Genomic DNA, 15984 nt, shown 5'->3' with positions numbered 1-15984 from the left:
GAGGAGGAGGAGGCTGGAGTGGGCTGGAGTGGGCTGGATCTCTTGCCTGGAAAGAAAGACACTAACTCTTTCATGGATGGTTCTGTAACAGGCTGTCTGCTCTTGCATAAGGCCAAAAAAACGTGAATTTCATTGATTTCACACGGAGGCTACGTGCCTGAGGAGGCGCGACGTGTCTGCAGGTTTACAGCCGGAAAATAACTGAGGACAAGTTTCCTTTAGCAATATCTCGACTTTAAAATTAATATATCTTTGACCTGCATGTTTGTCGTCATAGTTTCCCCAAAATATGAGTCTCTTTTCAATAGCTTCCATAGAAGAACTATTACAATTAAGTTAATATTAATTAAATATTAATTAAAAAAATATGACGAGCACTAAAATCCATTAAGAAGAGTTGTGTCTCATTAAACCAGTATAGGAAGACATTTTAGCATTGATTATGAGTCAATGGGTCACATGACATGGAACCTATTGCAAAAAACGCTGATTTTTAATTAAAAATATGTGGAGCACTAAAATCCAATAAAAAGAGGTGTGTCCTATTCTTTCAGAGTATTTATACAATTCGGCATTGATTTTGAGTCACATGACATGGAATCTATTAAAAAAATGCTGATTTTTAATTAAAAATATTAATAAAAAATGTGAGGAGCACTAAAATTTCATAAAGAGTTGTGTCTCATTCAACCGGTATAGAAAGAATACAATTTCTCTCATAAAAATGCCACAAGTCACACAAAGATATGAAACGTTTGTATTTAATCGTGACAACAAAATAAGAAATTTGTAACTCTGTTACAAAAAGTACATTTTCTTTGCAAAGTAGAAGCAAACAACAGGGAAACTTTGAGAATTACACATCAGTTTGTCTCATTTTAAAATCACATTGCTGAACACATTAATGTATTCTATACAAAAACATGACAGGCACTTCATTTAAAATCAACTCACTGAATACAACTTGCAGACTGACAGCTGAAAAATTGTGTCCACTAAATTTCCAACAACTTTGGGAGTCAAATCTCGTCATTCGGTAGGCTGCGATTCATTTTGGTCCCTGTAATCCATCAATGGACTGATCACTGAGCAAAGAGATTACATTAAAATGGGACGGATAAGCATTAAATGAAATGATGGGACGTGTAATAGCTCTGATAACACACACATCAGAGACACAAGGTTCAAAATGCTTCAAGTTCAACCTTTCTAAATTGCTCTTAAAGAACAAAAGCCTCGGGGACAATGACCGAGGCCTACATTAATATTTTATTTCAGTACATACTGAAGATGGTCCTAAGACACAAATGATCTGGGGTCACATGACTTAAAACCTCCATTGGAGGGATGCATCGAGCTTCTGCATTAAAATTACTTTTTTTATTTAACTTGGGGAGAAAACTCAGGGATGTAATGCCCTCACTTAACCTCTACTTTCACATTAATCAATATCTTTCCTCTTGCTTTGCTTTCTCTCGACAATGAAAGGGATGCAGTGGCTCAAGGGCACTTCAGCAGGGCAGAGGTTTGGGGTCAGAAAGGGGCTTAAATGTTTCTTTCATACTTTATAGTACAGTCTCACTGACCCCAACACTGATTGTCGACAGCTTTGAGTAAAAACTTGAGATCATAAACTTGAACAAACTACAAACATTGATTTAAATTAGGAAAACTCCTGAAACAGAATATTTACCACTGAAAGAGGCAGAAACAATCTTCACGACTGACCATATATAACGGTAACAGTTAATGTTGCTATTAAAGAATACGATGAAATGTGACCTTAGTCATTTGAAAGAGACTGACACGTAAGTCTATATGTTGTTCAACATCCAGTGACAGGAAGACTGAAAAAATAAGTGGTTGTAAATGATTCCCAGTGTTTTGTTTCAGTTTATTAAGACCACCAGGTGAATAGGAGTACTAATATCTTGCAGACAGAACAAATAACAGCTGAATCGATAGCGAAGTCACCGCTCAAGATATCATCCATGACTTTTAAAAGTCCAGGTAGGAAGTATAGGTGTGTATGTGTAGCTCAAAGGATGTCAACAGACACATTAATCGGCGACATAGTAATCGAAAAAAGAGTGTGTAGATGTGCAATCCATGCACTCCACATGAGAAAATGTGTCCAACGAGAAAGGAAATATTACATATTGAGCCTTTATTATAGTGGCTAAATCATTAAAAATGAAACATTTCCTTCCTTGTTGAACACTCTTATATCTGGAGTACCTGGATTACCAACACTGACTGTTTTTTTTCTTTTCTAATAAAATCTGATTAACTTTAAGTTCGAGCACATAAACATAAACTCATAATCTATAGTCCAATTGAAGTAACTCCCATCCACCTGGTGTCTACGAGGAATAAAATAAACCATAAAAAGTACTTGCTAATATTGGGCCCAGGACCTGATACGGATACGTTTAGTCCACAAGACAAGAATACGTGATAGCGAGTACCTTTTTTTTAACCTACAGTATTTCAGGCAGCTGTGGTGAACTTCCTTGAGATGCTTTAGACTAAACTAGTTTCTGAAAAGTCCTGCAGACAATGACACTTTTGTCAACTTTTGTCAGGGCAGGACACAGACGTCTATCCACTGACCACAACAACAGATCAACATTAACAGCTTCTTATCAACATTAAGAAGCCAGAGAACACAACAGGACCTCCAAATGTTTTACATTTTACCAGCCACAACCAAAAAGTAACAGTAACCATCTAACGGCTGGCGTAACATCCCTCTGTACAATTCATTCTGAACAGTCTAAAGTGCTAATGGTCTTTGCAGCAGATTGACATGTAGTTCTTCTTTGGATGCAGTGTGGACGGATTAGGACGGATGCAGGAGCTCCAGCAAGGCTCCAACAGCTCCAAAGTATCCCTGAAAATTAAGAAAAGTTAGAAATCATTGAGCTCATCAAAACGCTGCAGTCGATAAGAGGTTGAGTTATTTACCTCGTGCCGTAGGAAGAGTGCCTTGAGCTGTCCTTTAGACCAGTAGTCCATGGCGTAGGCCAACAGCTTCATGGAGAGGGTGTTCACTCTGAGGAAGTTGCCCACAAACACCACTCTCTCTATGTTCTTGGTAATGAAAGACAATGAGGAAATAATGAGCGTGGGTTAAGTTAATTATTTCCAAACAGTAAAAACACAACTGACAAATTATTTGCTGGTTTCAGTTTCTTGGAGTGAGGATTTGCTGCTTTTCTTTGTGATCCTTGTATTAAATGAAGATACTGCAGCTGACCTCCTCTCCGCCTTCATAGCCCTGTACAATGCTGCTTGATCAAGACGCCACAAGGCAGCACCGTAAAGAGGCTGAACGCAAAGAGGAAACGACCAGCGGGGACGCCGGTGGGGAACTGGACTTTTCCACAGACTGGTCAACCTTAAGTAAGTCCTTTTAAAACAACCTTTACCAAATTCTGACTGACACAAACAATCATCAAACAAACGAACAAACAAAAAAAATCCCGTCACTGACCTCATTGACAGCACACATCCTGGTGATGGAGCCGATGTTATTGGTGATGGTGACTAGTGTTGCTCTGGCCAGGTCCTCTTTGGACACCGACTCCCTCTTCTCTTTGGACATCATGTTGCCAAAACTACCAAAATCAAAACACAACCCATGTTAGACAAACAAATACTGTAGAGGTTGGTGAAAATTCTGTAATAATAATCATCAAACTGTCCAAATAAGGAAGCTAAATGTAATAAAAATTAGAAGATAGATGGTGGTATTCAGTTGCTCATAGTACATGGAACTGGTATCAAGGCTTCTTGTTTTCACCCTGGGTCAGGACACAGTAAATTTAGCACTGTCCCGGTTCCCTGCTTCATTAGAAACAGGCTCTACAGTAAAAAGGAAAAAAAAGCTGCTGTAAACCCGCACCTTGAGGCTACAGCCCAGCCTGGCAGTCCAAACCTCTCATAGTCTCCTCCGTAGATGTCCCGAACCAGCTTGTCCACTCGGGTGCTCTCCCCTTGAGAAGCCATTTCTAGAGCTTCCTCGAAAGTAGAGCAGCCGGTCAGCAGGCAGCACAGGCCCAGGAAGGTCCCACCACCGAGGCTGTGAACACACACACACACACACACACACACGGATGATATATTAACTATTGATATTATAGAAATGTAAATACATCAGTGTTTGGCTGGGCAGGGATTGTAATGTCTAACGTGGGAGTCGGAAATTAAGGGCAAAGAGAAATAAAAGATTATGTACATTATAAACTCCAAATTCAAACACACTCATCTAGAGTTTCTTTCTGAACACAAAGGGCCATTATGTTGAGCGAGAACTCAGTATTCATGAGTCCTTTTCAGAGCCACCAGACAGAGAAACCACAAGTAAAAATAAACCAGCAGAGAGCGTAGGAGGAGGGAAAACTGTCAGTTTAACTTTTTCTTATTTTAAGCTAAACCACACTAACAAAAAGGACCATTTTAATTAAACTCACAGTCTCACAACTAAACAGTTGGTAAGGAAAGTGGTTTGGTAAAAAACGTTTCACACCAGGGAGACACGGAGGGCAGACGTCACCAAACAGGCCACCCTCCTGTAAATCCTGTCATCACTTTTATAACCTGGTATAAGCCGGTGTGGTTCCCTAATGTCACGTTGCACGTTTCTGTTTCTTTTCGGTTGTTCTGCACTTGACTGCGCTATCCCTCCATCACTGACATTACACGGCCAGATTTTAAACAAAGAAAAACAAGCATCCATATGAACAAAAAGCAGCATTTCTGTTGATCTTCTCTATTCATCTAGTCATTTTTTGGTTTATAAGATATCAAAAGACAGTGAAAAATACCTGTCACAAATTTCAAGGTGAGCAGGGTGTCTACTGGTATCGAACAATTAAATGTAATGCTTTTCAAGACCTTTTCAGACAATTTTTTACCAATTGTTTGGGCAAATTATCTTTTTACAGAGCACTGAGGTAGTATAAAAAGGTATAAAATAGGGCTGCACAACAAAACTGCACAACAAATTATTATTAATGTACACACTTCCATTACAATGTACACACTTCTATTATATTATAGCACGTTTTCACAGAGCACGATACTCTAAGAATTGCAAAATGACTAATAATCCACCAGCCAACGTGGCCGGTGCACAGTAAACCTCCATCACTGATAATTACCTGGTCCCCGTAACTCGTTTGTAGTTGCTCTCAGAGTAGACGGCCAGGATGCTGACCCCGGACCCTATGTTGACCAGCAGCAGAGGATAGGGGTTCTCCAGTGTGTAGGGTTTCTGGACGCAATGATCCGGGTCAGTGGGGTTTTCAAAGTAGTAGCACTCCGAGGGTCCGCTGGACATCACCGAGTCGATGTACAGCACCCCCCGAATCAAACAGTCCAGCTCATCCAGCTTGTGGAGCTGCAGGTCCGCCATCTTTTTTTTGTTGATGTGTTGTTGTTGGAGAAGAAAGAGAACATGGATTACATCACTGAGGGGATGTGGTAAGGAGAACACAGGCAGGAAACAGGGCGAGGAGGGACAGCAGGGGGCCAAAAAACAGGAACCTTTATTACAGTCTGCTACTACCGATTTACAGTTCTTAACAACTGTCTGTCCTTTTCCAATCTTTAACCTGCGTGCCCCGTTTTGTTTTGCTTTATTTTTAGCCTTGGCCTATTTGAGGAAGCATTTTTAACACCTTGGCCAGCAGACTACAGAAGACAAAAATAGCCTTTTGACTAATCTTACCCTGTGTTTAATGTATTTGCATTGTCCATTCTTAAATAAAATAAACTTAATTGGATTATGTCTCACCAAAAAAGAGAAGGAAAAATCACGTCTGGTGTGATGAAAATTGACAAAAAACATAAAATCATCTTTGCATAAATGAACAGGTAATAGTGCAATTGTACATCCCACAGTTTGATACAAATGCAAAAATCATAGTTTATCTTATTGTCATTTCTGTTGCTTCCTCGTGGTGCAGAAGGCAGAAAAGTGATCTTAACAACGTGTCAGAAATGGAGCAGCAACAATTAGTCGAATAGTTGATCGAAAGAAAATTATTGCAGACTATTTGATGATCGATTTATTGCATAAATGTGCAATATTTGCTGGTTCCAGCCTCTTAATTGTAAGGATTTGATGCTTTTCTTTGTCATTGATAATAGTAAATGAAGAGTGTTTTGGACTGCTGGTTGGACACTCTGGTCACTTTAGGCTCTGAGAAATCATGAAAATACTCAGGAAATTAATGGATAATTGCAGCCCTGGTCAGAAAATGAATGTGCTTTTATTTCTTGGCAGTTGCACTAGAACAAGACATCTATTTAAATGACATTTTGTGCTAGTTTTCACAGGCTGTGGATTTCCAGTGCTCTCCATCCCTGCTATGATCGCAGTAATCTCCATCACATGCTATAAATACGTGTGGCCTTTCTCTCCTCCCTGCCCATCTCTGCTGTCCAGCCTGTAAAAACCAAACAAAGGACACCACACGCAGACCCACCGTGCGGAAATCAGACTCAAACTTGTACGCCCCCCCTCCTGTGGCGCAGAGGGTGGTGTGGAGGCTGGAGAAGTGCTTGTTGCGGCCCATCTGCAGGAAGGCGGGCAGGTCATGCGTGGGGAAGCGGATGAAGTGCAGGTTGCCCGTCCTGCCGCACAGCGTCAGGTCCTGCAGCTCCAGGTGCACGTCCCTGATGCCCGTCTTACCGTAGGCGGTGTTGGAGGTGAGGTAGCGGCGGATGCTCTTCAGGTTCTCCACCTCCTCCTGCTCCTCCTCTGCTGTGATGTCTTTGGGCTCAAAGTACACCAGCTTCACCAGGGTGCCTCCAATGTCCATGCCAAACCAGGGAAATGCTGCAAGATGTGAGAGAAAAAAAAAAAATATGCAAAAATATTATTCACCAACTCATATTTTGTTTTAATGATAATATTCTATTTATTGCAGATTAAATGCTCAATGACAGTGGGGGACACATTGCATCTCATGTCTCATTGTTGGCCGACATAATGACATGCAGCTTCATCCTCAGAAGAAGCGGTACAGTGTGTACCACGAACGCCATCTTGTTGCAAAACAGATCCAGGCTATTTACTGGCACCACAGCTCACCGATATTACACTGTAACACCACCGCCAAAATTATTTTCTCCACGTTAGCATCCTCACAGCACATTTAGCAGATTTTTACTGTTTATTTTAAGGTGTTTATGTGGATTTTCTTCCTAAAAATCTGTATTTTTTCCTCTGACTGTCTTTTGTGGGGGGGAACGCCTTTGATTTTTGTAAACATGCAACGATGCCATCTCCCCCCCCAGTAAATACACTAAGCCCACGCGAAGAAATGTTGAACACCTACGCGGCCTTGTTTTCTTCACCGAGTCGGACCGATGTCTCGCCGTCGAGCTGGAGGTCCGCCGCTCGGATGTGGCTCTTCCTGCCGAGGCGGACGCCTCATTGCGGGGCTCGGTCTTGACACAACCGGGCATCTCCTTCTCGGAGCGCGGCTGCTTCGTGGGCGTTTCGTCCTCGTCGATACTTTCATCCTCGCGTTGGTGGCCATTGAACGCCATTGAAAAATGACCAAATTAGCTACATATATGCTGCAGTTTATGATCAATTAAGCTATCGGACGTCAATAATCTCTGTGGACAATGAAGTCCGCGGCTCTGCGAGCGAGCTAGCTAATTAGCTAGCTAAGTAGCTGTCTCGTCACACGGTACATGTCCTTTTTATGTTCGCCGTCAGGGCTGAGGTGGGCGGGGCCAGGAGGTGATTGAAGGGCGCCAGAGCCAATCAGAATGCAGTCCGCTCAGGCAGAGAGTTTATAAAAGGATGCTGATGTCACATTTTTCTTGAGATTTTTGCTGAAAGGACATCGTGTTTCCATAAAAAAGCAAAGTGAAACCAACACTGGTTTATAATCCCAACATAGATGTACAAAATCTAACATAATATAGATACAGTATATCACACTGGAGCAAGCTGGAGGATTATTTTGCTCATCGTAAATGTTATTTTGCAGTATGAATGTACGACACATGGTTTAATTTGGAAAAATTAAATATCCACCACGTCCACCTCATCTTTAGAATTATTCAATTTCTAAATTAGTAAAATAAAGTGCAAAAGGCTTCTTATTAATTACATTTTTATTATGATATACACAAACGTATAATACAAGTAGTACGAGGGATCGATATGATTTTTACTGATCATTTGTAATTAAGGAGACCGATAAAAGATATATAGAACCAATATACATTTGCAGTAAAAATAATAATCTGAGTGTCAAGACGACAGTATCGCAAGTACTGAACTTATTTTTTTTCTTCTTCTTAATACTTACACTCCTCTACATTTATTTGATAACCGTAGTTACTAGTTACTGTGCAGTGTTTATTCTGTGTTGATAGGCTATTACATGTGACATGTAACCAATCACAGAGTGGTGGTGACAGACATTTTCTAATTATTTGCTTTTTAATGGCAATCGGACACAAAAAACATGCATGCCGATAATAAGAAAATAGCTAAATGTTGGCCTTGATGATGGCCAGGCAGATAGTCAATGTATCCCCAATAAGTACGACATATTTTATATTTTACATAATAATAATGATACAAGGGATTCCTATGTAGGATGTTCTGTCATCCTTGTTCTGTGTGACAACAAGTTAGAAAAAGCAGCACTATTTTATCAAAACTAGTGGTTTCTATGAAGGGAATTCAACACGCACATTCGATATTTTTCATTTTTCAAGTTTATTGACATGATTTTCAAGTGCATAGCTAGAGACAAGTGCATGAAAATTGAGCTCAACCTTAACTAACTCTACCCCTAACTGAGATTACAATTTGCATGTGTATCATCATGACGATACATTTAATCTACAAAGCATCTTTGCGGCCCATATTCCTCCTAAAAAGTGCAAAACCTTCTAAATGTTTTATTCCCCATGACACTGATTGCATTGACAACACTATTTACAATGAAATCCCATCTTACAGGACATATCACAGTCAAACTTGTTTCTATTTAAAGGAGGCAAATACTTGGAAAAATAAAATGTCATCCCAAACATTTACATGATAACAGCCAGAAAGCACACAGGCGCACATCTGGACCAGTGGTCACCAACGTGGGTGTCTTCCAAGTGCAGCAAGATTTGCGCATTCCCAATTTTTTTTATTGCACATTGTTATGCATCTATAACTGAATAAAAAAATAGGTTATGTTTACATTAGCTACATTTTTATATAACATTTTCCAACATCAATACGAATGAAATAAGCAAAAGTTACACTTAAAAACCCAGTTAAGTATGCAGCTATTAACATGACAGCTAACAGTTGCATCATATTAACACGCTTCCAGTTGCCATGGAAGATGGTTCTCACATCAAGGACCTTAAACCGACACAAATTAGATCACGGATGCCGATCCATAAGAATTTTGCCTTTAAATGTTTTTACATAAATTGTATGAAACCCCCGACCAAAATAATCATACAATCTGTCATCGTGTTACTAAATAATAGACTTATAGCGCAATTAAATTATTCCCCTTTTTGCTAGGGAAGGACCCCACTTTGAGACCACTGGTCGAGACTATAACCCAGATACAATTATTAAATTTGTTAATTCTTTGAATGCTGAATATGACATAATAACTGCTTTGGAATGATTTGACACATCAGTTTTTCTTAAAATACATAATTTGAACTATATAGCTCATATATATATATATGTACAAATAAATACAGACAGTGCACTAGCCATCGTTCAAAGCACCACTCCCCACTAACACCAGAAAAGGAAAATTGCGTGAGTGTGATGCTGGTTCTCTTCCATCTTCAGTCCAAATCCAGTAAAATTCAGCTCCTTGCTTCTCTAATCCTCACTGGATGACAGCCAACAGTCTTATCATGGAAGTGTTTATCAGAGGAGTGAACATAAAAACATTTCTATCATTAATACACAGTATCTGTGAACCTTTACAAACCACATATTTGCAGCTAGTGCATAAATAACCTGAGATCCTCACCCAGTTCCATAACCAGAATACAAAGGGTAGACTTGGTTTTTGCTCAATAGGGTCGACTTCAATCAAGGGTAAAATAATAAAACACGGTCTGACTTAATAACAGGCCTGTAATTAATGACATGACCAAAGGTCTGGCGAGTCAGCTATTATAACTATGGGTAATTATTAAACAGCTGCCTCACGCCAGCCCAGTCCAGGGACTAGAATAAGGCACCATACCCTCAAGATCCTCTTTCCCAAGCCTTAAAGCCTTAATCTTCTCTTCCTTTAAAAGGTACTTAGTCCCCTTAATTCTTAAACTTCCACGCCATCAGCAGTGCAAAGGCGCCCACTCCTGCGGCGGTGAGAATGTACTTTGTATTAGCTGGCAGGGTGCGAGAGGAACAATTCTCCTCTGAATCCTGTCGGGACTTCAGCTCTAGTGAAACCTCAGCTGGTGCAGGCTCAGATGGGTGGTGGTTCTCACTGGATTGGGTGTTCACGCTCGATACAGTATCAGCAGCGTTAGTAGATATCGGTGGTGCAGAGGTGATCTCTTTGGCTGCTTCGCCGTTGAAGATTTGAGCTTGTGGTGTTGAGCTTTGGCCGTCTAAGTTGAGAATAGACGGCTCCTCGGATATCTGCACCACATTCTCCCTTACATCCTGCAGTCCCAAACTCTGACCAGTAGACTCATAGAAGTTCTCCTCCGGTTCGTTGTGGTTGAGAGCGATGCCGTTCTCCTGGCACGGCAGTGCAGACACTGTGATCTCAGTGGTGGAGCAGACAGCAGAGCATGCGGGGACGTGGGCTGAGCTCACAGCGTCTGGTGCAGCCTCGCTCATTTCCAGTCGCTCACTGTTACCCGAGTAGGGCTCCTCTGGAGAGCTGGGTGCAGGGATAGCAGGGCTGCCATTGGTTTGTGGATGGATGCTGACGAGGTGGCCAGGCTTGCTCAGACACACGTCGTCGTCATCAAAGAGAGAGGTGTCAATCCCAGCAGCACCAGGCAGGGGGGAGGTTGCAGGTGCAGTTTCTGTCTGCGGGCTGCTTTCAACAACCTGCAGGTGAAATTGATACATGTCAAGTTTATGTTTAAAAAAGGAAGTTGGTGTCATTGTGATGATGTCTAGTAGAGCTGCACCAATTACTTGATTAGTTGTCAAGTATTATACTATTAACCACCGTTACATATTTTGATTAAAGATAAATCGATTTGAGTAATTATTTAAGAAAAAAAGTCAAAATTCTCTGATTCTAGCTTCTTAAATTATTAAGTGATTATTTTCTGGTTTCTTTCCTCCATTATGACTTTAACTGAATGTCTCTGAGTTGTGGACAAAACAAGACATTTAAGCATGTCATCCTGGGCTGTGGGAAACATTGTTCGACATTTTTCATAATTTAGTGACGTTTTATTGACCAAACAACTGCTTCGTTTATCGAGAAAATAAACAAGAGATTAACCGACAATGAAAATAATAGTTCCTTGCAGCCCTAAAGTCTAGTAAAAACACTGCAGCTGACAACTGCGCCAAGGTTTAGTTGAATCAATCCCTCTCTGATAAACTGTTCAACAAAAACTAAACACATTAATCTTCACAGAGGTAGGATTTACGCAATTCAATAATAATTAAATAGTTGAAAAGTAATCGATTAATCTTTGCAACAATGTTCAATACTATTTACATACTAAGTACTTTTTGTTGTGTCATAGATGCCTTTTCAAAATATGAACAATGTTGTTAAGCTAAATGGAGGCTTATAACTCAATGCAGAGGAGAAAGAAGTACCTATTGCAGCAAAGAGGCTCAAAATACACCAGACTGCATCTACAAAACATGTGCTTTGAATATGTGGGTCATTTGGGGAAATGTAGGAAATAGATTAAAGGGGAAACATTTATTACTAATTCTTAAAATAAGCATATTTAGGTGTTCACCTGTGTGGTAGGAGGTTCAGATGTCTCCTCAGGCTGCAGGACAACAGCAGGTTTTATGTTCACAGGAGGGGCGGTGTCCTGGACTGGAGGCTTCTCTGGGGTCGTCAGGAGGAAAGCTGATCCATCGGTCACATCGGAGTCTGTCTGAGTTGGAGAGGGACTCCGTGGTGGCCTGACCTCTGTGGTTGTTGTTGTTGTTGTTGTTGTTGGAAGAGGATCTGGGCAGGATGGAGTGTCTGATTCACTCTGTTCAACAGGACCGGATGGTTGAGGAGTGTCCACAGAGCTGATCGATACCTCGCCATTATCGCCAGAAATATCCTGGATGTCTGATTCAGAGTTTTCCTCCGGCTCCTGGTGAGAATTGATCTCCCTCTGAGGAGGTGGGGTTGCTGTTGTCGCCTCAGTGTGTGGGGTTTCAGGGGAAGGAGGAGGTGTTGATGGAGCAGGTGCCACTTCGATTTGAGTTGACTGCGGAGCCTCAGCGACCGGCTCAGGTGGTGAAACAGCCTCGGGAACTTGGGCTGCTGTGCTCTCAGGGGCTTGTGGCTGCACGGGGACATCCAGAGGGGGTGAGGCCTGGGCAGCTGGCTCTGGAGGAGCCGCTGCTTCAGCTGGAGGAGCTACTGCTTCAGCTGAAGGAGCTGCTGCTTTAGCTGGAGGAGCAGCAGCTGGAGGAGCTGTAGCTTCAACTGGAGGAGCTGCTGCTTCAGCTGGAGGAGCAGCAGCGGCAGCAACAGCCTGACTGTTTCCACCGTTCTCTGGGATGGGCAGATGACTGGCAGATGGGGTTGGATGGACGTGTGCCCTGATGACAGTCGTTGGAGGGGAGCTGGGGCTGGAATCTGGGGCAAAGCAAACAATGTCATTTACATATGACTGAATGCACACATTGAACACATCCAATTCTTCTCTATAATAATACACAGTGTTAGTGTTGTGCTGACTTACTGTTGATGCCTCTCAGAGCGTCGTATTCTCTTCTAACCTCAGCTGCCATAGTTGGATGGCCACACGCCTCGAGTGCTTCGATGAATTGCTCCGGCCAGTTTTCTCTTCTCTTTAGACAGTCCAGAAGAAGCACCATACTGTTGTAGTTCCCATACATCTCTCTTTTGGCCTCAATCGTTTCCTAAAATTAGATTTTATTTTAAAAGTGAAGCATTGGGGGGGAAAAAACACATCAGTTTATCGTTCATGTAGTGCTCTAGTTCAGAGTCATTATAGCTAATGAAACTTACCCTGTCGTGATCAGTCAAGCAAGGCAGATAGGGCACTATCTCCCTCGCTTTCACCTTGGTCACAATGGTCGGCATATTCCGAATTAAGTACTCCCTGTACAGCTTGTCACTGGCATACGACATCTGTGAAATGAGAAGGTGGGGGGGGAAACAGACCTCAATCATTTTGGCTGATTAATTGCAGTATTATGCTACTATATTATCATTATATCAGTTGTCCAAACAAAAAGTAATTATGGTGACTGGGGTTGCAGTAATAAGCCGTTTGTAAGGTACACCACTGAATGAAATTTGACAATTATCATACAGTGTACATCTGCTTATCTACAGAATGGAAACCTACCATATTAGTGTTATTAAATCGAATAATACTACTACTATAATACTGCTATTCCACTGAGGGTCACTGTAACTGATAATACTGTATGTTGAGATACCATGCAACTGGGATATTTTCAGAGATTGTTAATCTCACACAGTTGCAACCTCCCCACTTCTGATGCCAGGTTCATGTGCTGTAATTTTGCAAAGAGGTACTTAAATAGTTAATAGACACTCCTACATTTCAGTAACTGCACCTCAGTTGGCAGGGCAGCCTGGCCACATTCCCTACTTCTACGGTTAACAATTACAACATGTGAGACGTGAAAGTACCCAAAAAGAAGGGATGAAACAAGCTCTTTGCTGTATGATCAAAAACACATTTCGGGGATTTTTTACTCAATGAAACCGAAAGTGAAAGTGACCATCAGCCAGCCTGCGGCTGTGGGAGAACAGGAAAGCATCACATTTTCCTTTTTGATTCAGTTTAGGGAGAAACAACGGTTTTCCTTTCTAAAGGAGAGGACACAATTCAGAAACACTTCAAGGTTGCAGTTGCCTAGAGAGAAGAAAGGAAACAGGCCCAGACTAGTCACTGATTAATCACCTCCACACTCCAGTTTAATATCTGAACTTTAAATGTGCAGCATGACAGTCTCAAATGCCAAACACACCCACACATTCTTACATGCTTTTCAGGGTCAAACAGAAAGCTTGGGTACACTTTTTTTGTATTGAATACAGCTTAAAACCTTCAGTGTGTTTGCACCTAAACAGTCAGCTGGAGTAATCTGTTGTCAGGTTCAGTCAGGGGGAACATTTTCACAGGATGAACCTGACAGCACATGCCACGTCAAACAGAGCAGCGTGTTAAAGTTTGGTATAAACGTGGGACTGAAGCCAGACTCGCTTCTCGTAATGGAATAAATGTCAGAGGAGGCAAAGAGCAAAGTCTTCCTCATTGTATCATTAGCTCTCAGAGGCCATGGTTTACCTGACACACACACACACACACACTGAGCTTGTCAGGTGTACTGCGCTGTGTTAAGGCCTTAAAAGGACTGTGGGAATTTTGTGTGCGAGTGTGTATAATTTTCAACCATGCATCTAAGTGTAAAGTGACGAGGGATTGCAGATTAACAAGACAAGGACGGTGGTGTGAGAGGGGGAAAAAGGCACCTTGAAACAAGGGCGACTTATGCAGGACTGGGCCAAATGAATGACCTCTAAGCTGGCAGGTCATGACAACCCCCTTGTCTCCTTGGCTATCCCAAGACCGTGGATCAAATTTCCTGAATGGCAGATCTGTTTTAGTACAATCTCACAGCTGCTGCTTCACGTCTCAGGACATTTACAGGAAAACAAGTATGCAAGAGATGACAAGAAGTGAAAGTAGAGACACAGACTTGCACGTTGGCATGAGGAAATGACTTATAAAGCCCAACCACTGTCTTAAAACGATTGGGAATCATTTAAAATGGTTACAAAGACTATAGACATAGATATTAACATGCACATTATTGGATTATCTCGCAAAATGCGCTTTTCAAGCATGTTTAGGGGGTAAAACAACTCTTAAAAGGCTGGGATAACTTTAAAAAGCTGCATACAAACACAAAAGACGACAGAGAATGACACAAGCCTGTTTGATACTGAATTATATCGTGAAAATTACTTTTAAAACCCCATTTCTGGGTAAAACTGAGAAGGTTAGTCTTAACAAAGGCTGCACACAAACGACAGAGACTGACACCTGCTTGTAAATAATTCAAATACGTTGTGAAAATGATCCTAGCGAACAGGAATTAGCATTTTTAAAGTGAGCAGGCTACTTTAAATTAACAAATACGACACAACCTAGCTATGTCAGCGCTCTTTCCCGAGTTTACAGGCGATTAAACTCTCGATGAAACGCGAATTTTATGTCATAACACACTTTATATTGTGTCTTTACGATAAATAAACCAAAATTAAGCTCACCTTGCGTGTTTTAGTGCCTCAGCAGTTCGTGACTCCCTCTCAAACGCTACTCCTGCTCTCAGTGAAACCTGCTGTCTTCTGCACACACATCTGCGCAGCGGTTCCCCCCTCGCAGGTCCCCGTTCTCTGTTCCCATTGGACGACAGCGCCGTCGATCAAGCAGCGGGCCAATAGGAATGCGATCTGGATGTTAAAAGAAGGCGGGGCGCTCTTAATCTTGACCCCGGCCGTGACATCTCCTCTGCTGTGATGGCAGCAGAACTAGATTGGATCTCGACTTCTGGTTTACATCTGTCTCTAATCCCTGAGCCTAATCCCTTCACATGAGGGAGGGGACAGACTGTGTTGTTTATGCATGACATAAACAGTAGCCAAGTACATTTACTCGAGTACTGCACACATCTGAGGTACTTGAACTTGAAAGTGTCCATTTATTTCTTCTTTACTACTACATTTTCTCAAATATAATGCATTATTATAGGTT

At 41.6% G+C, this 15984-nt stretch overlaps 2 protein-coding genes across 3 annotated transcripts; both read right to left on the bottom strand.

Moving 5' to 3' along the window:
* Positions 1-745: 745 nt before the first annotated feature.
* pank2 (pantothenate kinase 2) lies at positions 746-7705 on the bottom strand. 2 transcript variants are annotated; one of them, XM_073483094.1, is made up of 7 exons: positions 7350-7705; positions 6495-6847; positions 5166-5419; positions 3908-4084; positions 3497-3620; positions 2968-3093; positions 746-2893 (listed from the first exon to the last, which is right to left on the bottom strand). In XM_073483094.1, exons 1-7 carry the CDS (start codon positions 7561-7563, stop codon positions 2843-2845), a joined length of 1299 nt encoding a protein of 432 aa, XP_073339195.1. In that variant the 5' UTR covers positions 7564-7705; the 3' UTR covers positions 746-2842. The 2 variants fall into 2 exon arrangements, with proteins under 2 accessions (XP_073339195.1, XP_073339196.1); XM_073483095.1 differs by having other exon boundaries at positions 3941-4084; positions 7350-7679.
* A 1031-nt stretch (positions 7706-8736) lies between these two features.
* Positions 8737-15644, bottom strand: mavs (mitochondrial antiviral signaling protein). The gene is made up of 5 exons (XM_073484426.1): positions 15501-15644; positions 13200-13322; positions 12910-13090; positions 11959-12803; positions 8737-11077 (listed from the first exon to the last, which is right to left on the bottom strand). Exons 2-5 carry the CDS (start codon positions 13320-13322, stop codon positions 10325-10327), a joined length of 1902 nt encoding a protein of 633 aa, XP_073340527.1. The 5' UTR covers positions 15501-15644; the 3' UTR covers positions 8737-10324.
* Positions 15645-15984: the final 340 nt, after the last annotated feature.

This window comes from Pagrus major, chromosome 16 (genome assembly GCF_040436345.1).
Source record: "Pagrus major chromosome 16, Pma_NU_1.0".
NCBI lineage: Eukaryota > Metazoa > Chordata > Actinopteri > Spariformes > Sparidae > Pagrus > Pagrus major.
The sequence above is the reverse complement of the archived record's forward strand: the minus strand, read 5'-3'. Positions and strand labels throughout refer to the sequence as shown.